At 36.7% G+C, this 22,550-nt stretch overlaps 1 protein-coding gene across 1 annotated transcript in view; it reads left to right on the forward strand.

The window, feature by feature from the left end:
• Positions 1-6,447: 6,447 nt before the first annotated feature.
• Positions 6,448-22,550, forward strand: part of LOC129415664 (uncharacterized) — a 28,797-nt gene continuing 12,694 nt past the window's right edge. Inside the window, exons 1-3 of the mRNA XM_055169732.2 lie at positions 6,448-6,791; positions 13,445-14,229; positions 21,987-22,151. Of these exons, the coding sequence (XP_055025707.2) occupies positions 6,695-6,791; positions 13,445-14,229; positions 21,987-22,151 (1,047 nt within the window). The 5' untranslated portion in view covers positions 6,448-6,694. The remainder of the gene's footprint in view (positions 6,792-13,444; positions 14,230-21,986; positions 22,152-22,550) is intronic.

Below are 22,550 nucleotides of genomic sequence, written 5' to 3' on the forward strand. Positions count from 1 at the left end.
ATGTGTATTGATGTTGTTTTTTAAACTCTTAATATACTATCAGACAGTCATGTTAGCAAGCGGCTAACGCATGTTACACTTACGGTTTTGCTATGACCTGCTTAGCTTACATAAATGCTTAAATGAGTGTAAAATGTTAGTTTCTATCGTCGTTTTTATTGCTTGGATTAATGATGAATGATGTGTATTGATGTCGATAATGTCTTCTCAGTAAATCATGGTAGCATTAGGTCAATACATTTTGCACTATTGTTGGTCTGAGCCACTGATCTGTGGTCTGTGTGGAGACTGTGTCAGTTGACCAATCAGAGCAGAGTAGGCTACTGAAAGGTGGGGTTTAGGCAGACTGAATTGTTGAACGTCTTCACACGAATCGTTTGGGGATTTCTGAGAAATTGGGTAATTTTAAATTTATATTTTGAGAAAATTACAGTGTTTTTTGACCTTGCATGCATTTAAACCTGTTGTCCGGGACTTATAAACACAGAAAGGAAGCTTAAAATTTGCATCTTACTGGCTCTTTAAAAATAGCCAAACCTATTAAAATTATTGGCATCTTGGCATAGGAAAAATAAAACATATACAGTAATGTATTCAAGCTTTGATTAAAGACAAATGTCTATGTGTGAGGAAAATATTTTTTAAGTGGGTTTTAGTCAATCTTTTTGAAAACATAATAAATATCCCTTAACACCATCGGAAAGGCAGGTGGTCACTTTATTAAGAGCTCATTTGTACTGACAACAACATGAAGGATAATTTAATAACTAAGGTCATGGATAACAGAGCGGGTGATGAGAAAAAGAAACACCGCCCTGTTCATGTGACCCAATTCCTGCCAAATAAACAGTGGTCTTTAGTAAAGTCAACACCTCCTAAATCCAGGAAAAGCCAAATTAAATCTTTTAGATTTGGAGTGGAGGAAATGTTGATAGCTCACATGTTTGTCAGTAAAAACCTCAAAATAACAAACTTCTTTCCTGATTACCCAAAGTGGCAAGTTTTCTGGAGATAAATGACTCCTAATTTGGTTATTCTTGCCAACATTCCCTTCCCTTTTATATCAGGATCATAATTGACCCGAGCGCATGTCTCCAAAAACTAGGATGATCTGACCACTTGATAAACACATAAAGGACATCTCAGCCCACCCGAACAAGAAAAAAAAAACTTAAATCAGTTAAAAACATTTCCGAAGACGAAAAATACATCCTCTCTGTGCTGAAAAGCCAAAGGAGCATGTCAGCAAAAGTTGGAAAAATCCACTTTCAAATGATGCCCACTTTTCTATTTGATGTCTTTGTTTCACATCACGCAGTTAGAGGAAATCAGATTAGGGTAAACGTTTGGGGAGTTTAGGGAAAATTGTGTTTGGGGTGTGACGGGGGTTCGTCCGGCTTCACAGCAGCTGTAAAAGCTGAAAATACACTTTTATGTCAGACTTCATCAAGTACGTTTTAAATCAAAATGATGTGACAGAATATCAAAAACGAGAAATAAAGGCTTATCTGGTACCTGAAGACTGTATGACTCGCTCTGATTTTTATCAATACTTTAGGGGATACCTGAAATTGAACCCTGAAAACCATCTGGAACCATGTGAAATAGGAAATGTGTCTCAAAGAATAAAGAATTTGGACATCTGAACCTGATATATCTTTACTATCAGCAAACATATTAATTCAAAGATCTTTGCACTATATTGGAGGCCCATATGGTTCGGCTTACTGTGATTTTGCTCGGACTATTATTAAATAAACATGCCAAGATATACAGCTAGTGATTAAACATGTATGATTGTTTTGCTCCCTGAGATGTCAAATCCTCAAGAGGATGATGGACTTTTTAAAGCAATAAACTACTTTGTAGTTCCCACAAGAAAATCTAGATTTACAGAAAGATTTTGAAATGATATAAGACCACAACAATTTAATGAAAATGTAACTTGTCACAACAAAGGAAGAATTTCAAGCATTAATGACTCTTATACGTGAATTATCTTATACACAACCTTTAACTTAAAAGAAAAGTTCACAAACACATTTAACATCTACTCATTGGTGGAGTTTAGGGGAGCAGGTGGGCACTGCCCCCCCCAGACCAGAGCCAATCATAATTTTGTCTGAGCTATTATTAAATTAAAAATATGAGAATTCATATTTTATTTGTCTAATCTTAATAATTTAATGGGTATACATTTTTTAAATAAGAATAACAATTTAATTTTCACAAGTGGGTATTGACATTTGTCATATTCAGCAGATCAGACCTGTTGATAAATACAGAACTGTCAGTGAAAATTAAGATAGGTAGTTATAATTAGGTAACTAGTATTGTGAAACTGTATTTGTGAGTTTGAAGTGGCCCACCTGCTCACACTTTTTTGGGTAAACTCACTCATATTTAATCTGAAATAGATGATGTAATAAACTCACAATCCTGTTAAAACATTCCACTCAACTGACTCAAGTTTCTTAATTCTCATTTATTTACACACTCTCTCAGAAATGTCTCTAAAGACAGGAACACCGCTCAACCCCCCACAAGCCCAAAACTATCTGATACACCCATGAAGGTCCAAAGCAGCACGAAACGTTCCATACGATGCTTTTCAAAGTCTGTGTTATATAATAATGCAAAATGCACAGCTTCAAATCTGGAAAGATCAAGGTTTTCCCAATCCAAGACCAACAGGACACTCTATAAAATCACAATGAAAGTTCCCAAGTAAACACACATGTGGCCAACTTTCTCTTATCCTTGTACATCCTATCTGTGTGTGTTTCCAAAGATCCCCTTCTGACTTGTAACTTAAAAAGATGTTCCCATGCATCATGTTTCTATGTGTGGTCCTGTTTATGACAGTCACATACTGTTATTTTATTTGATACCCTAGCAATTAGCCAAAACACACTGATGACCACATAGCCATGCCCTAGCAATCAGTCAAAAAATCTTTGGTAACGCCTGAAGGACAAGTAACGGCCCAAATGTATTATGTTTTTTATGAAAACAACGCCTTGCAAAGTGTACTTCATTTGACACGTACGTGGACACACACTGTAAAATATTATATTAAATCTGGATATTTTTATGTTCCTTTAACTTAACAAATTAAGTTAAAGGAATATTCCATTTTCTTAAAAGAAAAATCCAGATAATTTACTCACCACCATGTCATCCAAAATGTTGATGTCTTTCTTTGTTCAGTCGAGAAGAAATTATGTTTTTTTGAGGAAAACATTGCAGGATTTTTCTCATTTTAATGGAGTTTAATAGACACCAACAATATACACTTAACTCAACACGTAACAGTTTTTTTCAACGGAGTTTCAAAGGACTATAAACGATCCCAAACGAGGCATAAGGGTCTTATCTAGCAAAATGATCATTTTTGACAAGAAAAATAACAAATATACACTTTTAAAGCACAACTTCTCGTCTAGATCCGGTCCAGGGCGACCTAACATAAATGCGTAGTGACGTAGGGAGGTCACGTGTTACATATATGAAACGCACATTTGCGGACCATTGTAAACAATAAACTGACACAAAGACATTAATTAGTATCATACGACATACAACAACTAGGAACGGTCCTCTTTCAACACACTTGTAAACACTGGGGCGGAGTTTCGCGTTCGTCTTCTGTGACCTCTTGACGTCATGACGTATTGCGTGGGGTCACGCTGGCGCATCACGACCGGATCTACATGACGAGAAGTTGTGCTTTAAAAGTGTATATTTGTTATTTTTACTGTCAAAAATGACAATCGTTTCGCTAGATAATACCCTTATGCCTTGTTTGGGATTGTTTATAGTCCTTTGAAACTCCGTTGAAAAAAACTGTACGTGTTGAGTTAAGTATTTAATGTTGGTGTCTATTAAAGTCCATTAAAATGAGAAAAATCCTGCAATGTTTTCCTCAAAAAACACAACCTCCTCTGGACTGAACAAAGAAAGACATTTTTGATGACATGGTGGTGAGTAAATTATCTGGATTTTTCTTTTAAGAAAATGGAATATTCCTTTAAGCAATTTCAACTTGTTTTTATAAGTTATGTGAACTTATCACAAGTCAAAACTTAAAATAGTAGATTGAATTGACTTGCAAAACCAAGTTGTTTTAACTTTACAGTGCATTTACAGTGCAGGCATTCAACGGACACATTTGATGGATTACGACATATATTCAATTTTTAAAACCACAAAAAAGTATGTTTAGTTCAACTTAAGGTAAAAAAAAATTAGGTTGGAAAATTTTTAATTTTTGGGGTGTTACCATTTGAAGAATTTTTAAAAAAGAAAACACCACTGTTTTTTAAATATTTTACTATGTTCTCACTGCATTTATCTACAGAGTTTCCACACCTTAGTTAACTTCAAATTTAAGGACCTTTTAAGGACTTTCCAGGTCCAATACCCTCAAATTCAAGGACTAATTGTGGGGACACATTTTAAGTGAGAGCAAGGTTACATCATGTTACCTTTTAAGATACATTGTTACAGTTCCCTTTCGTGGGGACTCACGCTGCGTCACTGCGGTGACACTTTGGGGACGCCTCCAGGGGTAAGTGCGTCTGAATGTGTATATCAAATTCAACCAATGGTGAAGCTTAACGACAAAGACAGGGTGACGCGGGAGCCAGGAAGTATATTGCTATCTGAAATATTGCCAAAGCCAGTGCTACAGGGACGCAGGAAGTATGGCAAGGGAGACGCAGCGTCTCGTTCCCTTCTCAGGAAACAACAGTTACATACATAACCAGAGACGTTTTCACAACTATCCAAAAAAGCATTTTGGTATGAATCAACATTCGCATGCAGAAGATATAAGCATTTAAAGCGAACAGTTCAGCACGTGTGCCTAAAAGGCTAGAAATGTAATTATATTATCTTACACTACACAGGGAATAATATGGATTTTTTTTGTTGTTGCATAAAATAGATTCAAGCACTTTCAATGAATGTATCTATGTATGTATATTTTCAAAAACTTCCCAGGGCCTTGAATTATTTCCCCCAGATTCACAAACTAAGGATTTCAAAGACCCATGGGAACCATGAAACTAAGTGTAGACAATTATATTTACTTTACATGAAAATATAAGGCTTGAGGTCCCTCACAAAAGTTTTTATTATATTTTGTATGTCCTCGGCATTATAAAGTCCGAAAACCCCTGGGAACCAAACATGTTTTTTAAGGTATCGCTGCAAAGAGTGTAGCGTCAACTATGCAATTACATACTACAGACATTACAGATCCAAGGAACCCAAGTGGCTTTTCATTATCTTCATTTGGTTTACAATGGGACAGCGTAAGGAGACCTCAGCATTGTCCAGGCCTGTTTGAGATAATTACTCATTCAAAAGCTTCATCTTCTAGCCCAGGGCGAGACCTTTAACCGCACTGCTGAGTCTGTCACCCCACTAATGTAACATCCTCACCTGCTCTTTACCAAAACAACACAAAGAGGAATGGCATCAGATGTCAGCAATGTGAAAAAACAAACCCCTGTCGTTACAGATATATTAAGGCCGTATAAACGTTTAAAAAAGTCTGGTTAACATGGCAAATTATGTTTTTTCCAGAACAATGGGATGCTTCATTTAGCACTGCATTACTTTTCTAACTTGCTTTCCCTCCCACATCTGAACTATATAGAGGGGATAAGAAAGATAGTCATTGTGGCCAGGAAAGCTGTAGTGTGTGGGTGCGTCTGAATTCCATCTTTTATGAAGGGAAAAATTTAATTGATTAAATGATTGATGATAATTTGAATAAACTGTATTGATCTTTAAGTCAAAATATTAACTGGTTTTAATGTACGACAGACAATAAGGTCAATGTTTTTATTGTAGTAAATCATCAATAGATTTATAACATTTCTGTCACACCCACATTTCTTTGAACTGCTGGAAAATTCCTGGATTTCTTTGGGAATTCTGCTTCATATCCTAATGTTTCATTCGATGAAAGGACAGACTGCTGAACCTAACAAACACTAAAAAGTTTAACATAGTGATCCAAAAATACCCAATGCTGGAATTTGGTGTTTGTTGGGACAGTGTGAGCTAACCTTAGGTCTATGGGATGTCCTTCAAAGGGAAACCTTAACTTCAATCAGAAAAAATAAGCAAACTTAGATACTACAAGTAAACTGAAGAATTGTGGTGAGCTTTGTGTAGCTTAAAAAAAATATAGGTGCAATATAACTCAAAAAAGAAGTTTGCACAGTAAAAGTATGCTGGCTTTTGTCAAGCCGACATTATGAGCTGCATTCTTCAAGCAAAGATATTAAAGATACTAGCATTTGATTGCAAAACACATTTTCTAGTTTCTCTCTCGCTATCTCTCCAACACGCACAAAGATAGTTTTTGCCCTCCCTCCCTCCCTCCATCCGTCACCCCTCCTCCAGCTGCTGATGGTAGAGTTGGAGGTTGGCCTGCTCTTTCTCCTCAGTCAGAGGACAGCACACGACTCGCTCACACACAACCGGTCATCTCTCACATTCACTTGTGTGTAAGCCTGGCAATATGTTTAAGTCAGGATATACCACAAGCTGCACACCGTCCTGGGACTTTTCAACAATCTGAACTCTCCATTCAGGAGAAGGAAGATCACTCAACACTTAGGTATGAATTGTGCTTGAATAAGCCAGAAGAGGAGGTATTTTTTCCTCTTATCGCTAAATGCTGAGGACGTCCAAGATGAGTCTTAAGAAGAAGAAACCGAGCATGGGGTTCAGCTGGCACAAGCCGTTCGCCATCCTCGCCCCGTGGAGGAAAGGTAAATTTCTTTGACTTAATGTATGCAACATTGCTTCATCCAGCTGGCGTGTAACACCTGGATTTGTGGCACAGGTAGTCATTAGTCTGGCTGAGGCGTTGGAGGATTTTAGGAAACCTGTAATTTGACATCAGGTGTTATGTGCTTGGTTGAACACAGACAGGGTTATTTTGAAAAACATGAATCAAAACAGTGTACGGGTAGCTGTCAGCACTAAAGCTTTTGGTGATGTCATTTCGGTGAAGTTGTTAAACAAGCTTTAATATATACAGAAATGTTGTTGTTATTTACTACAATGATGTTTTGATGCTATATATTAAATAGAAAAGCCTATTTTGCTTTGAATAATTTACTTAAACCTCATGATTTACTTAAATGTAAATCACAGCATTGTTTAAAAAGTATAATCAATTAGGATTTACAAGTCATTTCAATATCTTGACTAGTGATGAGCTGCTGTAACTTATAAAATACATTTAAAATAAATTCAACTTTATTTTACAGCAATTTATTTCAATTACATCAACTAGACAATAGTCAAGTTTAAAAAATCATATTTCAAATGACTTGTAAATCCAAGTTGATTATACTTAAAACTGTGAATTTTAGATTTTATTTAGCTGGAAAAGTCCTCACTAGTTGGCATGCAATCTAGAATATACATTTATCTGGTTAACATCTCAGATGTTTATCTCCACATGACAAAACCTAAGAATATAATATCACATTTTTAATATCTATATTTTAGCTTAAATATTGATCGCACAGCTGTCGGACTGTTACTATTGTCTCCTATATCTCAGTGGTGTAGCATTGTGTGCAGCGCAAAACAATTTGTGTTCAAACCCAGAGAACACATACTGACAAAAATATATGTCTGTAATTCACTTTAAGCCTCTTTTGATAAAAGCATCTGCCAAATGCATACATGTCATTCATAAAGTCTTTAAGTCACAAGAGACACTTATAGGGTTAACAATGTGACCACAGGTCATGTTTAATTTCACAAAATTATTTTCTAAAAGGACAAAATTTATCCATGGAAAGAAAATAACTTTATGATGAAAGGCTGTAATCATTTTTAGTTCTAGCTGAAAACTTGTGAAGGACACAATGCCAAATGTCAAAATGTACAAAAATCTTTTATATAAAAAAAACGGATGAGCTCAATAACCAGGTGTGATTCTCAATAGGTGTATAGTTTGTGTCATACAATGATGAAGACAAAGAAAAGTGAGCGTTTAACAGGTGTGATGAACTCTTCCAGCCTTAAGCAAAACTAACATGAGGAGCAGAGTGATATCAGATGGAAATATTTTAGTGGTGACAGCTTCACGAGTGAAGCTCCTCGCCTCTGTTTGAGTTATATTATATGTGACTCATAACTGAAACCAGGCACGGGCGCACTGAGGCGAATTCTTTGTGTATAAGGTCAGCGTGTGTAAGTCACTGATATATGATTCGGGTATTATGGATTTGCAGTTTTCATAAGAAACATTGAGAAAACTGCGCTCCACCTCAGCATTTGATGTTTCAGAGAGAGTTTGACAATTTGCATCTTTGTTGTGGCCGGATTAACAGTAGAAATCAACAATACCTGTAGCTTAATTGGAAGAGCGCCATGTTAGCAATGCAAAGGTCATGGGTTTAGGGAACACGCATACTGATGAAAAAAGCATCTGCCAAATGCATAAATGCAAATCAAATTGTATAAATTAATTTACATGAAATAGACAATTTCTTAAACAAAAGAGTGGAAATGAGCCCATGACTAGTTGGTTGGAGGTATGACTGATGTTACTGCTCCCTCACATTCTTGTCTTATCCTAATGCTGTTAGATAATGAAAGACCGACCCTTTCAGTTCACATTGATAATGTGCTTCTGGAAAGACTCCTCAAGGTGTAAAAGCATTGGCATGGATGAGAAAATGTTCTGGTGGTGTGGTAAGAGAGACAGAGAGGTGTGAGGTTCAAATGTCTGCTGGCTTTTGGGATTAGGAAGAAGGGAGAAAAAGGTGTATGGTTGTATTTCACACCTCATCAAACCCGACATCTGGCCTTTGTCACCTCTTTGAGTAATTCAGCCAGAAAGACTCAAGGGTATTGCCTTTAGTTTCGAACTCTGGCGTGCATTCAATTGGGTGGCATCCTTTTGATGTTCTTAAATGAACCGTTCAGCAAAAACTGAACATTCAACCAGAAATTATTTCACTTTTATTTCACTAAAATTCTTATCTGGGAAGAGATGTGAGAACTTTTTGAGGTAAATTATTTCTTAGACATTTGTACTAAATTTTAAAATCTGAAGGGGTAGTGCATGATGTTTGAAAGCCAATGTTGACATTTTAAATCACCTAAACAAACACGCCCCTACCCCAATAGAATCTGGACCTTCTTTTGATAAACCCGCAACGACGTTGGTTAGAAAACACGCCCCTTACTGCTGATTGGCTACAAGTCTGTTTTAGTAGTCGGCCCGACTAACTTTTCCAAAGCATTTTTCAGAAATATTGCACTCCGCCTTTAATACTGCCTTCTTAGGCTAAAGTGCAGATGGTTGTCCTGGCATTTATTTAAAGTCTGTGATATTCTGGTGCTTATGGCTCAGGCCCCTCCTTCAAAATAACTTTTTAAAGGGGACATATCATGAAATCTGACTTTTTTCATATTTAAGTGCTATAATTGGGTCCCCAGTGCTTCCAACCTAGAAAATGTCAAAAAGATCAACCCAGTAACTTAGTTTTGGTAAACCATTCTCTGCAAGCATGTAAAAATAGGTCATTGAAATTTGGCTCGCCTTGTGATGTCATAAGGGAATAATACCACCCCTTAATCTGCACTATCCAACCATGCCACTGCCATTTAGTGCAAAGATTAGCTCATTTGCATTTAACAAAACTGCACATTTTTCTCACACCTACAAAGTGGCAATTTTAACATGCTATAATAAATTATCTATATGGTATTTTGAGCTAAAACTTCACATGCGTATTTGGGGACAGCAAAGATTTATTTTACATCTTAAAAAGTTGTGAAATGTCCCCTTTAAAACAGTTTTAATCATTTGCAGCTTAAAATGTAAAAATGACACAACGTAGAAAAATAATAGAGGAGCTGTTCTCAACCGGTTAAATGATTTGAGGTGTCATGACAATAGCAGAAACAGTTTTAGATATTACATAGCCCTTTTCAGAAAGAGATTACAGAAAATACATGAAAAATGCATCCAGGATTTGTCTGGGATCGTTTGATTTTTGGTTAATTCACACTGCCAATGATTTTCCGGAATCTATATAGATCATAAGGATAAATATCAACTTTAATATCATCTGCCTTGTTTCTTGCATTATTCTGGTAAGTTCAGAATTTCAATGACGCGTCTCCATATATGGACGTAATGACAGAGGTTACTGGACCATACTATATGCCCTCGGGGGTCATTCAATCTGCCCACCCAAGTGCTAACAGGGTTCTGACATTCTCCTGGCTGTAAAAATAGCAGAGACACCCGGGTCTGCCTCTGACCTCTCCACCCAAAAACACAATGACTGTGTCTCCAGACACTCTTATCACACACAGCATCTCCTAGTACATGGGGTCCTCCAAAAATTCAATTCAAAAATTTTTGTTGGAAAAAATGAAATCAGGCATCACAAAAATGCATTAATAGGCGAATAACAAACATTTAAACTTGATTCAAATGATAGCATGACTTTCTTATGATAAACGTTATTCAGTTAAAATGGCTATGCCATTTTTTTTATTTTATTAAAAACACCACCGTTATTTTACTATGTTCTTACCTCAACTTAGACAAATTAATAAATCCCTATCTTTTTTCAATGTGTGCACTTCATCTTTGTGCAGCGCGTCGTGAAGTTGTTGGCATTTGGCCTAGCCACATTCATTCATGTGGCTCCAGAGGGGGATGAATTTAGAAGCCACCAAACACTTCCATGTTTTCCTTTTTAAAGACGTGGCGATTTTTTTTAAGCAGGCGGAAGTGATGTACAGTATTCACAGGAGTGATGTTGTTACTACGCGCCGAGGTTGAAGTGCTCCAAACTAAGTGCTCTTCCGCCATACAATATAGTTCCCATTTTTATCCGCTTAAAGAATCGCCACTTTTTGTTTTGTGCCACCATACTCGTGTAACTACTCATGTAACAGTCTTTAAATAGGGAAAACATGAAAGTGTTTGGTGGCTTCTAAATGTATCCCTGTATGGATCCTAAGGAATGAATGGGGCTAGGCTAAATGCTAACACATTCACAATGCGCTGTGCAAAAATTAAGTGCACACATTGAAAAAAGATCGGGGTGTATTAATTTGTCTAAGTTGAGGCAAGAACATAGTAAAATATTGAAAAACAGTGGTGTTTTCCTTTAACCATCATAACAAACTATAAAGCCAGTCTTAATTTAATACATGTTTAATACATTATACCTTTGCCTTAAAAATGTTGAAGATCTCTGATCTAGTAGTTTCAATTCATTAAAGACTAGCTGAAACAGAGATGTTTAGTATTCACATGTAAATGTAGATATAATGGTAGATACTTGATCATAGTTAAAGACCACAAAAATGAAAGTAATTTTTGTATGCCAATGCCTAGCTGGTGAAGCTAACCCGTTCCTTAATATATCACAACGATGCAAATACCTCCTCTTTAAAAGTACGTGTTGAGGTGAGACATGGTTTACAATTCATGCCAGAAGAACCCACAGTTACGGCAGCGTTCAAATGTGCTAAACGTGAGTGTGCTAGGACAGATGGAGTAAACATGTTCGTGTCCAGTGAATTCTTCACATTTCATCCCCTTGAAAGTTTTTGTCATTGGCTCTGAAATAATTCTGACATTCTTGATCGCAAAATGAACAGGAACGTTTGGTAAGTGCAGCAGTCTTCCTGTTTCTTCCGGGACAGAAAATTGACAAAACATGTTTGGGGTCACAAAGAAATTCTTTAAATGACACATTGAATAGACATCACTTGAAATCATCAAGCTTTAAGATCCATCTGGGACAGATCAGTGTTTCTATCTACGTATTGCCGTGAAAAAGACGCAGCAGGCGATTCCAGAAATTTTGAATGTGAACTGGGTATGGAGTATTTTATCAGCTCAAAAATGTGAGACACTTGCCAGACGTAGAGAAAAACATTCTCTCCTCTTCTAGAAATAAAGCACGACTGCAGGTTGGGCGTGACGAGCAACCCTTGAGGATTAGGGTGTATGCATACATACTGTGTTGAAACTCAACTGTCCTTCACACCTGAACTAATTCCTCAGCAGCATTGCATCTTACAGAAAGATAAGGACTACAACTATGCAGGTTTTGATTCCAGCCAACACAGTCCTTGAACTTATTTTTTTTTAACTCCTTTGAAAGTTTTTATTATGAATGCATTACTCTGCATTATGAAGGACCTTGGCATTACTTGCATTCCTGGCTGCCAGGGGCTGGACGAAGGGCTTTTTGATCTCTCTTTACAAGCAGTCACGTCTCAGGGATGTTAATTGAAAACCTTGGGGGATTTGAATGCTGACTACTTGCTCCTACTGAGTGGCATCAAAAATGTCCCGCGATCAGCAGTTCTGTTGACTCGGCTGGAGAGTGCTGGTGTATGAAAGCTGACCCAATGGGCCGGTTTAATTGACCTTTAAAAGTAAATTAGCTAAAGGATTCTGGACCTCATGCACACAGACTACTGTATGCATACGTTTGGTTTTGGTCATGGTTGTACATGAGGCCCATTTACATGACAACATTTCATGAAATATTACATTTCTAGTGGATCTAACATAGGTTTATTTTGGAGTCCTGGTATTGTTTATGACAGCAGAGCTCGTGAGAAAGGACAGGCACATAACACAGGCACTGTTTTGAATGCGAACAAACCTGGGCCAGCAGCAAAGTTCGTATGACCCTACATTATTGAAATGCTATCACTGTTTTCACAGTCGCTATCCAATCTGAAAACGTTATCATCACAATACATTCTTTTCTCACAAAACACATGGGTGGGCTTCGGATGAATGCTTATTATTCAAAACCACAGAAAAACAGGCTGTTTGGCGTATGAGAAATCTGGGAACAGATGAAATGGTTATTATTATTTCGAATTTTCAAGGACTAAGGAAAGATAACTCAGTATATGATTTTTTATCTCACATTGTATCAGTGCGATAGTTATGTGAAACTTTTGGGGAAGGTTAACTGTCAAAGTATCATTTTTTTTAGAGTACAAAAATCAGTAAAGCATTTCCTTCCTAACATACCCAGAATGCAACAATACATCCTGTGAATCATTTGTAAGAAATAAACCATCCGGCTCCCACCCATCTTCCTGCCATCAAGTTAATTCACAACACATCAAAATAAATGAGGAAAGAAACAGGTGATGAAAGATGCAATAGATAGACGATATTTAATAATTATTCGAAACAAGAAGTGTGGGTATAACGCAAAGAACTTTCTTCATATTCTATTAGCATCAGACTCTTATTATGAAAAAAGAAGATAAGACTGACACTTAAAATGTATTTGATTTTCAGTACCAAGGAAGATGATATGCCACATATGAATTCTTTGATAAATCAAAACAAAGAATAACATTATTCAAAAGTTGACTAATTTTATTTGGTTTGCAGGTAAAGCGGATGTGGTTGTGGAGAATGAGGTTGTACTGACAAAGATGAAACTCCTCAACAACCTTCCCGAGAAACACCTAAATGCAGAGGATTCCATATCAACCATCTCTATTTCAATGTCTGAGCCTGAAAACACAGAGACTCTCCAGGTGGATGAAGTGATCTCCGTTCACAGCGCTGCTCCTGAGCCAATAATACCTGAATCAAAAACAGACTATCTTTCCACAATTTTTGCAGATTCTGAACTTCCAAGATTGTACAAATTTGAATCTGAAGACTCTGGGGTAGAGATGACCAGTGGAGCAACATCCCCGTCTACCCCAACAGGTTCAGAGCAAAGCTTTGTGGTTCACAGTAGAGAATCTTCATGTGACTCTGGTAACCTGAACTGCCATATACCCACTAACAGTCCTCTTGAAGAGAGTTTGGACTCTTTGGAAGCTGCACAAACATCTTGTATATGTGCTGAACAAGACGATTTTGCCGTTCTGGAAGACAGAACAGAGGATGTGAATGTTAATGATGATTTATTGGATGTTACAATAGATTCAAAAAGGACCGAGGACAGAACCCTGTGGAACACCAGGGAAAACGACAAGGATGGCATAGAGTTCATGATAGCACAGGAGGAAATAACAGAGACAACATTGGCTGAAGACACAAAGTGTCCTATTGAAGCTTATGATGAAATGACAGGACCCGAATTTCAACATCAACCTTTGAGGAAAAGTACAACGAGCGATAGTCTGGATGAGTACATGGAGGAATGCTGCAGGCTAAGTGAGGTAGGTCTTTTAATGTTATTTACCTGATGTTGTGTTTTTATATCTGCTTTCACAAACAAATGTGGTCAAATAAAAAATAAAAATAATAATAATAAAATTAAATAAAATTAAAAAAAAAAATTAAAAAAAAAATAACATAAAATACAAAATTAAATTGAATGAAATTACTTTAAATTGCACAATCATTAATAACACATTAAAACATACTTTTTGTTTTTAAGGATTTTTTTTTTGTTGTTAAACGTCATGAAAATGATGTTCACCATTCCTGTTTATCACTGTTAATCACAAAAAATCAACAAAAGAAAAACAAGAGATGGAAGCTTTAGAACGAAACAGAAACATGTTCAAAATATTGTTTATTGTTTCTCTTAATTGTGTCCTTCTAAGCACGTGACTTGAGTGAATTTAAAACATTCCTGGACTTTTTCAGTGAACTCGAGCACAGACTGTGTAATTAGGTTGTATAAGATACACCCAAAACACAGTCACAGTGAAATTTTCATTGTCAACATGCTAAAACAAACAGGGTCTGTGTACAGTTTAGGGGCACGCTTACATCCTTTTTCATTAACAATGATGACAGCTTTCCTCAACTTGACGTCATGGCTTCATCACTGCATGTGTGAATACTATGACCAAAGGGAAAATAGGATAGAAGAAAGTGTTTTGAACCTTGTACTGACAAATGGCACACCCTGCACTTTTTAATGCATCCCACTAAACCATAGTAAATTATGGGATACATCATTTCTTATATTACAATAAAACCTTACATCAGAATTTCACATGAGATAAATGTATCTGGTTTGGTATATAGGCCTATTTATATAAGTCTGTGTTTTGCAGTACAGTACAGTATAGAGAGGATCTAGTGTAGGGTGTGCTACAGATTTCACCCTTTTAAAGCGACCGCCACATCACACAGCACCTGTTCATCTGTGTTGAGAGAGCGTGCAGATGGCTGGCGTGATTACAGCTGGTACAGCCAATGTCTCTCTCATCTGGGCCATGTGCCTCAGTCTTCCATGCTCATCCAAGCCTACCTGATGCATCGAACAGGTGTCAAATAGCTCAAATTACTCACATATTTATCCAAATAATGCCTCTTTGATAGCGGCCTGGTCTTCTGGTGGCCATTTTTTTGACGAATGGTCTACTTTATGGAGGCTGCGATGACAGGTCGTCATGGCAGTAAACTCGGCCTTCATCATTACCTGTCACCAAAGCTAATAAGCTGATTCCCCTTTGCTCGTTAAATGGAGCTCTGTGGCCTGAGGAAGAGGATATTGAAAGCTTTTTTCCCATCCGCTTCAAACATGGTAACTTCAAAGAGGCCTCTCTTCCACTCGCCGCTAATCTGATTTGTTCCCGGCGTATGAAGGTTGGAAGGACACAGAGCTACAGTGAGGATTTTAATGTACGGCAGGTGTATGTCAATCACAAGAGACTGATTAATGCGCAGGCATGCGTTTTCACATTCGCCCATTTGTGGGGAATATGCAAATGATGCAGAATGGATTGCAAACAACATATTAAAAAAGAACAGATAAACAACTGCTAACATAAAAAATTGGCATTGTTTCTCAGTACAGATGACCGAGTATGAATCAAATACATCTGTTCTGTAGGTTGCTGATAACCTCTCCATATGTGGGTCTATGTGGCATTAAAAGCATTTTTGTGGTTGATCTGACACATGCATTAAGCAGAGGAAAATACAGCGTCAGCGAGGAATGAAGATAATATAATTGTCTAACTGCCCCTTCATACCACCCCCAAAATGGATACATCTGAGAAGTTGAATTCCCCAGCTGTAGCACATAAAGCAATAATTTCCAATGTGTTAGTATGGAGTTTTAATCTAATGATGGATGAGGCATGGAGCGCTGCGCTATGTGTGACTCAAACAACCTCAAACTTCAGACCAACTCCCTCAAATCTGAAATAATAGGTTGTGAGATGGCTTTCAGATAAATACACAGAATACAGGACTAGTACCATGTAGGTGTCAATATAGCAATAAATCTGTAATTAAACTTAATTTTAAAAATATCAAATTGCCTTTTTAATCTAACTGAACTCTCATTCACTAATGATTGAAGATAAAAAATTTTGGCTGTTAAAATGTATACAATATTTTCTATATCTTTTCTGCAACATGATCTTACAGAAAATCGTGTTATAGTCACACAAAATTTTACTAATTTATTTGTGTACATGGCACGAAATTTAGCTTTATTTCATGCCTTGAGCATGAATGTATTTTTTGTGACACTCGCACAAATTTCTATAAATACAGTTTCTTGTGTCCGTTGCACGACTTTCTTTTTCGTATCATTTTATGTATTGTTTACGCGCATTACGTGATAATATTACTTTTCTGAAGTAACGAGTAAAGTAACGCATTACTTTATAAATGTACACAGTAATATTTTAGTTACTTTTTTAAAAAAGTAATGCAAGTTACTTTTCAATTTAATTAATTCAATTTAAAAATAAAATAATGTACTGAATTAAACTGAACATATTAAAGTAGAACTCTATGCGCCTGAGCAGGAACTGTTTGGGTCAGAAACGGAGATGGCAGGCCAGAGCTTTACATTTTTGCGATCATAAAAAACACCTGCAAGGCCTGAAAGAGATCAAGCCTCAGCCAAGTAAGAAAAAAGTAACGCAAAAGTAACTTAAAAGTAACGTAAGCATTACTTTCCATTAAAAGTAACTAAGTAATGCAACTAGTTACCTTTTTGGAGAGTAACTTAATATTGTAATGCATTACTTTTAAAAGTAACTTTCCCCAACACTGTTGTTTTCTAATTTTCTCCCTATTTTTAAATCATTGTCGCTTGGGGACTGCGGCTCTCTAGGACCGAACTTGCCTACCCCTGGGTTAGGATGTCTAAAAATTTAACAAAAGTGATTCTAACCCCAACCTCAAGCCACAACATAGATATGTACACTAGATGTCGCCTTGGCAACAGCAATTCATTGGACAGAATGCGTCAAATAGAGCCGCCATCTTAAAACAGGGGAACCCCGCATCAGCGTCATTGTAGGCAATGGTATACGGAAATAAAATCACCATAAATCATCATGAATGAGATTTTCTTGGTTTTCTTTTGGTTCGTTTCAACAGTAAGACATGTTTTTAGCATTGAGTGCAGAAAAAAATTAAGTTTTGAGATTTTGAAAATCTACTTTTTCTAACTATAATTCATAATGCTAGAAGGCCTAACATCAATACGCAGCACAAAAGTCTGGCATCGGCCATAAATTCGAAGTACAGGCGGAGATAGCAGCTTTACCTTGCTACTTTCTATTACAAGACCCCTATTCCAAGATGGCGCGGTTTTGACGCATGCTTAGAACCCCAAGGCGACATCTAGTGTATATATCTATGAAGCCACAATGGTAAGAAAATAGCAAAAAAAGTGAGAAAACAATACATAAAATGACACGAAAAAGAAAGTCGTGCTCAAGGCATGAAAACAAGCTGAAATTCGTGCCATGGACACGAATAAATGAATCAAATTTGTCGTGACTATAACACGACTTTCCGTGAGATGCATACACGGGCATCAAAAGCCAAAACAATTTGGGTGCGTCCAAAACATTTACTAGAGTAGAGGCTATTTTCTTGTATTCTGGTGCCTTTAATTATTGCCTTTATAGCCTAAAGCTTAGTTTACCTTGCGGCCCGTAGTGCAGCAGGCAGAAGTAGTGGCATTTACGAAAACACGAAATGGAGTTTAAATCATATGGAACCCTAAATGAGCCAAATGGAATGGATTTGAGAAAGCAGCAGCCTGGACGTCAAGGATGTAGCTAAAACGTGCAATAGAGTTCAATTTATAAGGGGATTCCTATAGACTGTTTTATCGGACACACGTGCGGTGATGCGGTTACGTGTCTGGTCAGAACTTTACTTCCGGTTTTGTTAATTGTCTGACTAGTTGCTAAACTGAACTGTTAAACCTTGTCGAAAATAACAAATGTTTTAGGTAATCTACGTGTTGTTTATTTTGCATGTTATATAAATAAACTACTTTAAATGACTTTGTTGTTATTTATTTTTAGCGGAGTTTACCGGAAGTTACGTGATGACCACGAAATCCGCTTGTTTATGTTGTTACTGCTGAAACATTCTATAGTGGATTTCACTGACATCACTCTGACAAGTGAATAGACATATGCGCTAAATTAGAAAAAAGTGAGTCGGCCCAATATCATTGGTCTTAAAAGGTGGATGGGTCTTATCCCACCCACATATAATGGTTCCAATGCCCATATTTGCATGTACCTCGCACCTGGTTCCTCATTCCTCTCCACTGATGCCATGTTTAGAAAAATATTGCTTTACAGCAGACTAGCTAAAATATTTCCAATAAAATGGTTTATTTTCTCAGACACCCCTTGAATGGGTTTATAATGTTTTTCCTCGTGTTGGTAATGCAGCTCGTGCTTATGTAATTAGAAAAATATTTTCCTGCAATCCAAGCCAAAGGCATATGCACGATTGTTTTCCTCTCAGTTTGTTTTGCACTTCAGTGTGTGGTTAAAATACCGCATTCTTGCAGTAGAACGAAAACTACACTCACGATGGACCATCAATTATATAAACCAACTCTCGTGTTAAAATTCAAACAGTCTTTTGACAATGACAACATTTGAAAAGTATCTTGATATATTAAATCCTAATTAACGTGGTTTTCCCCAATTAAAATGAACTCTGTATTATGTTGTTTAGGAAAACACCCCCTACCCCCCACATCTGGACCTGTGCAGTAATGCACATGAGCGCCACAGATTCTTCTCTGTGTGGGGGGTGTGAGGAGGAAGGGAGTGGGGCTTCCCAAGCCTTTCTGTCTTCCCTTGTCCTGGGTCACCTGGGATCTTTGGTAGAGCTGATAACATCTGTCATGTTTCCACATTTATAAAGGCCTAGAATAGCTCATTTCTTATGTCTGCCTCAGGTCAAGCATTACAGGGAGTTTGTGGTCTTGTGTACGTGGCATGTGGCGCATCACCTTTCATTGTTCACTTTTTCATTGAAAGAAAAGGGAAGAAGGGGCATTTTTTTAAAGGGATAGACACATTAATGACTCAATGTAACTCACACTAGGCTTGAGCAAAATGTGTTGGTTTAGTATTGACAGACTACAATATTTACACAAAGGCTTATTTAATCAAATAATATAATAAAATATTTCAGGACAAATTATATGCTGTGAATTTATAATGCAAGCTTTGCAAACAGGCTGTTATTAAAAGATTGGACTTTAATTTTTTTTAATTGAGATGAAATAAATAATCCTTGCATTGATGTATGGTTTGTTTGGATAGGACAGTATTTGGCTGAAATACTACATGAAATTCTGTATTCTGAGGGTGCAAAAAAATCAATATTGACAAAAATCGTCTTTTAAAGTTATTCAAATGGAGTCATTAGAAACCGCATCCTTTCACAAGAATAAAGTTTTGATATATTTACGTTAGGAAATTTACAAAATGTCTTCACAACATAATCTTTAAACATCCTAATAATTTTTGGCATAAAAGAAAATAATTTTGACCCATACAATGCATTAAGTGCTACTTAAGACTGTGGTCCAGGGTCACGACACGAATGTCTTTAAAAATGAAATTATGAAATTCATATGAACTAGTTGCCCAAACTGCTTTCCTGACATTATAAATGGAATACAGGAATTTCTTTTAATAAAAATCCTCATACAGTTGCTTTAAAGCTGATAGTCTGATAAAAGCATGAGAAAAGTTCATGGTGAAGGAAGTAAAATTATGACCTGCTGAGGATCTCACACTCCGTCAAAGGAAGCGATGATGTCAAGTTCTAGTATTTTAGCTTTTTGTCATGTCCTCTATTGTTTGGCTTCTGTGTTTCCATTAACTTTGGGCTTTGGGAGAGGACTGGATGCAAGTGGCACGGAAAGCTTTCGGGGGGAAAAAGCCTGAGACCTGAACTCACATCCTGCTTTTGTTGGGACACTTTTGGGAATGTTGATGATTGTATAAATATTTGTTCAAAATTTCCTTTGTATTTTTTGCGAAACGTGAGCATGTGCAGCTTTACAGCCTGAGATGGAAGGATGAGTCAATAAATAAATAACAGGACCATATGCTTTTCTTAGGAATAATTGACGACGGATCGTTGAATTAGAAGAAAATAATGCACAACCAAGTAATGCAGCACAATGCGAAGCGGAGTGTGCGTGTGCATTATTTTTTAAACCGCATGTGTGCATTATTTTCGAATAATTAAAAGCACCGGAGTCAATTATTCTGCTTATACCACTGTTAAACATTGCTCTGGGGCCTATTTTTCAGACATTTGACAGGTTATGTGTGCGGTTTACAGAAAAATAATCAACACGCATGGAACATTCTCTTAACCAATCAGAATAAAGCATTTAACAGCGCAGTGGTATAATCACCAATAATTTACACCTTAAAGGCTGCGTTACTGTAAAGCTAATGCGATCGATTCATGAACCACCAAATAGCCTCAGAAGAACTATAGTAATAAACTCTAATCAATGGTACTAAATAGCACTGAAAATACTTCACTGGCTTGTAATTATAGGTGAACAATAAGTATTGCTTTACTACGACTATAGTTATAGTTCTGCATGTTTCTATACATGTAGGTGCTATATAGCACTTCTAATGATTCCCCTATGATTGAAAATTTCAAATTCTGCAATGTTGCTTTAAATCTCTAAATAAATAAGACAAATTAATGACATTAACCATTTAAACAGATTTCAGGGCTTCCAAGGAAACAAGGTCCAGTTTTTTATTAAATTAGAAAAGAATGCAAAATAGAAGCATGGTGGTCTTTTGACTTTTGACCCAGTTGTATTACTTGGATGCCTGCTACAAAGCGATTACGTTAGATTGTCCGTAGTAAAACGTGAATGATATTTAACTCTCTAAAGTATCTGGTGGTCTAATAGAATGTATAATTGTTTAATAAAGGTCCATTGACCTTAATCTCATCTTTATTTCACACTTTAGTGGAAAATAATGGGTGCTTACATCATCAGTTTGGATTTTGAGTCCATCCTCTTTGCTCTCAGTATGTTGGTTCACCTGAACACACATCTTAAGAAATGTTGGGTTGCTTCAATCAATGTTTGGGTCAAATAAGAAGACACCTAACCATGGTGTAAAATAAATAAGATTTTTATTTTTAACCCAACATTTGACCCATATTTGACCCATATGAGTTAAAACAACCCAGCATTTATAAAGTCAGACTGTTAAAGTAATCTGTCAAACGATACATTTGCTTTAAACTCATTAGCACTTCAAACGAGCCACTTGCTTTAAAACAATAGGATGTAGTTCACACTGTTATTGTTTACTTGTTAAACAAAACTTGGTTAATCCCCTATGGTGAATGCAAACATCTTCAGAAAATACCTTTATTTAGCACCTACCCTATTGTTCAGAGATGGGCGAGGTGTTTTCCCTAAAGTGCAGTGGTCAGCAGGGTCCGGTGTGTGTTTATAGCTTCCATTATTGGTTGTTATTATGGAAATGTAGACTACAAATACAGGACAATGTAACAGCTGATGAGAAAAGAAGATTCTTGATTTGTTATATATATATAAAATAATGCATAGTCTTAATTTACAGTTATAATACAGTTTATCAGTAATTCAAACATATTTGGCCACTTAATTGCACAACTGCATGAATGAACTTTGTTTTTTTGTTTTTCTGACAACCAGGAAAGCCAGGCCAATCAACCCAATCCTCTAGGCTCTGGACTTGGATACCTTGAGCACATCTGCCAGCTCATCGAGAAGATCGGCCAGCTACAGGAACACAACCTCCGACTACAGAAACAGATCTGTGGCCTGCAGAAAGAAGGCAGAGTGATCAAAACTAAAGAGGTATGATCAACAATGCATTTATTACACAAAAAAAAAACATTTGACCCACTTGACCCAAGTCATAATAGTGTACATCTTGCATTGCATTAGCAGTGCAAAGGTTATCGGTTCAATTGTCAGTTATGATTAGCTTGAATGCACTGCAAGGCGCTTTGGAGAAAAGCATGAATAAACGTTATAGTGTCTTGTCTGAAAATCCAGCTGATTTTAATGGTGGTTGATCAAGACAGATAAAAGTGTAGGCCTATTTAAAATAAACAGATACATACCCAGTACAAAAGTCTTTTCTTGTGGTCTTGGTAGATGGGTCACTGAATAAACTCTTAGGCATAAAGTATGTTTTGGTTTATAAAAGAATGGTTGAAAAACAGACTAACATTGAAACTTCCAAATTGGAAA

Source organism: Misgurnus anguillicaudatus, chromosome 11 (genome assembly GCF_027580225.2).
Source record: "Misgurnus anguillicaudatus chromosome 11, ASM2758022v2, whole genome shotgun sequence".
NCBI classification, from domain to species: domain Eukaryota; kingdom Metazoa; phylum Chordata; class Actinopteri; order Cypriniformes; family Cobitidae; genus Misgurnus; species Misgurnus anguillicaudatus.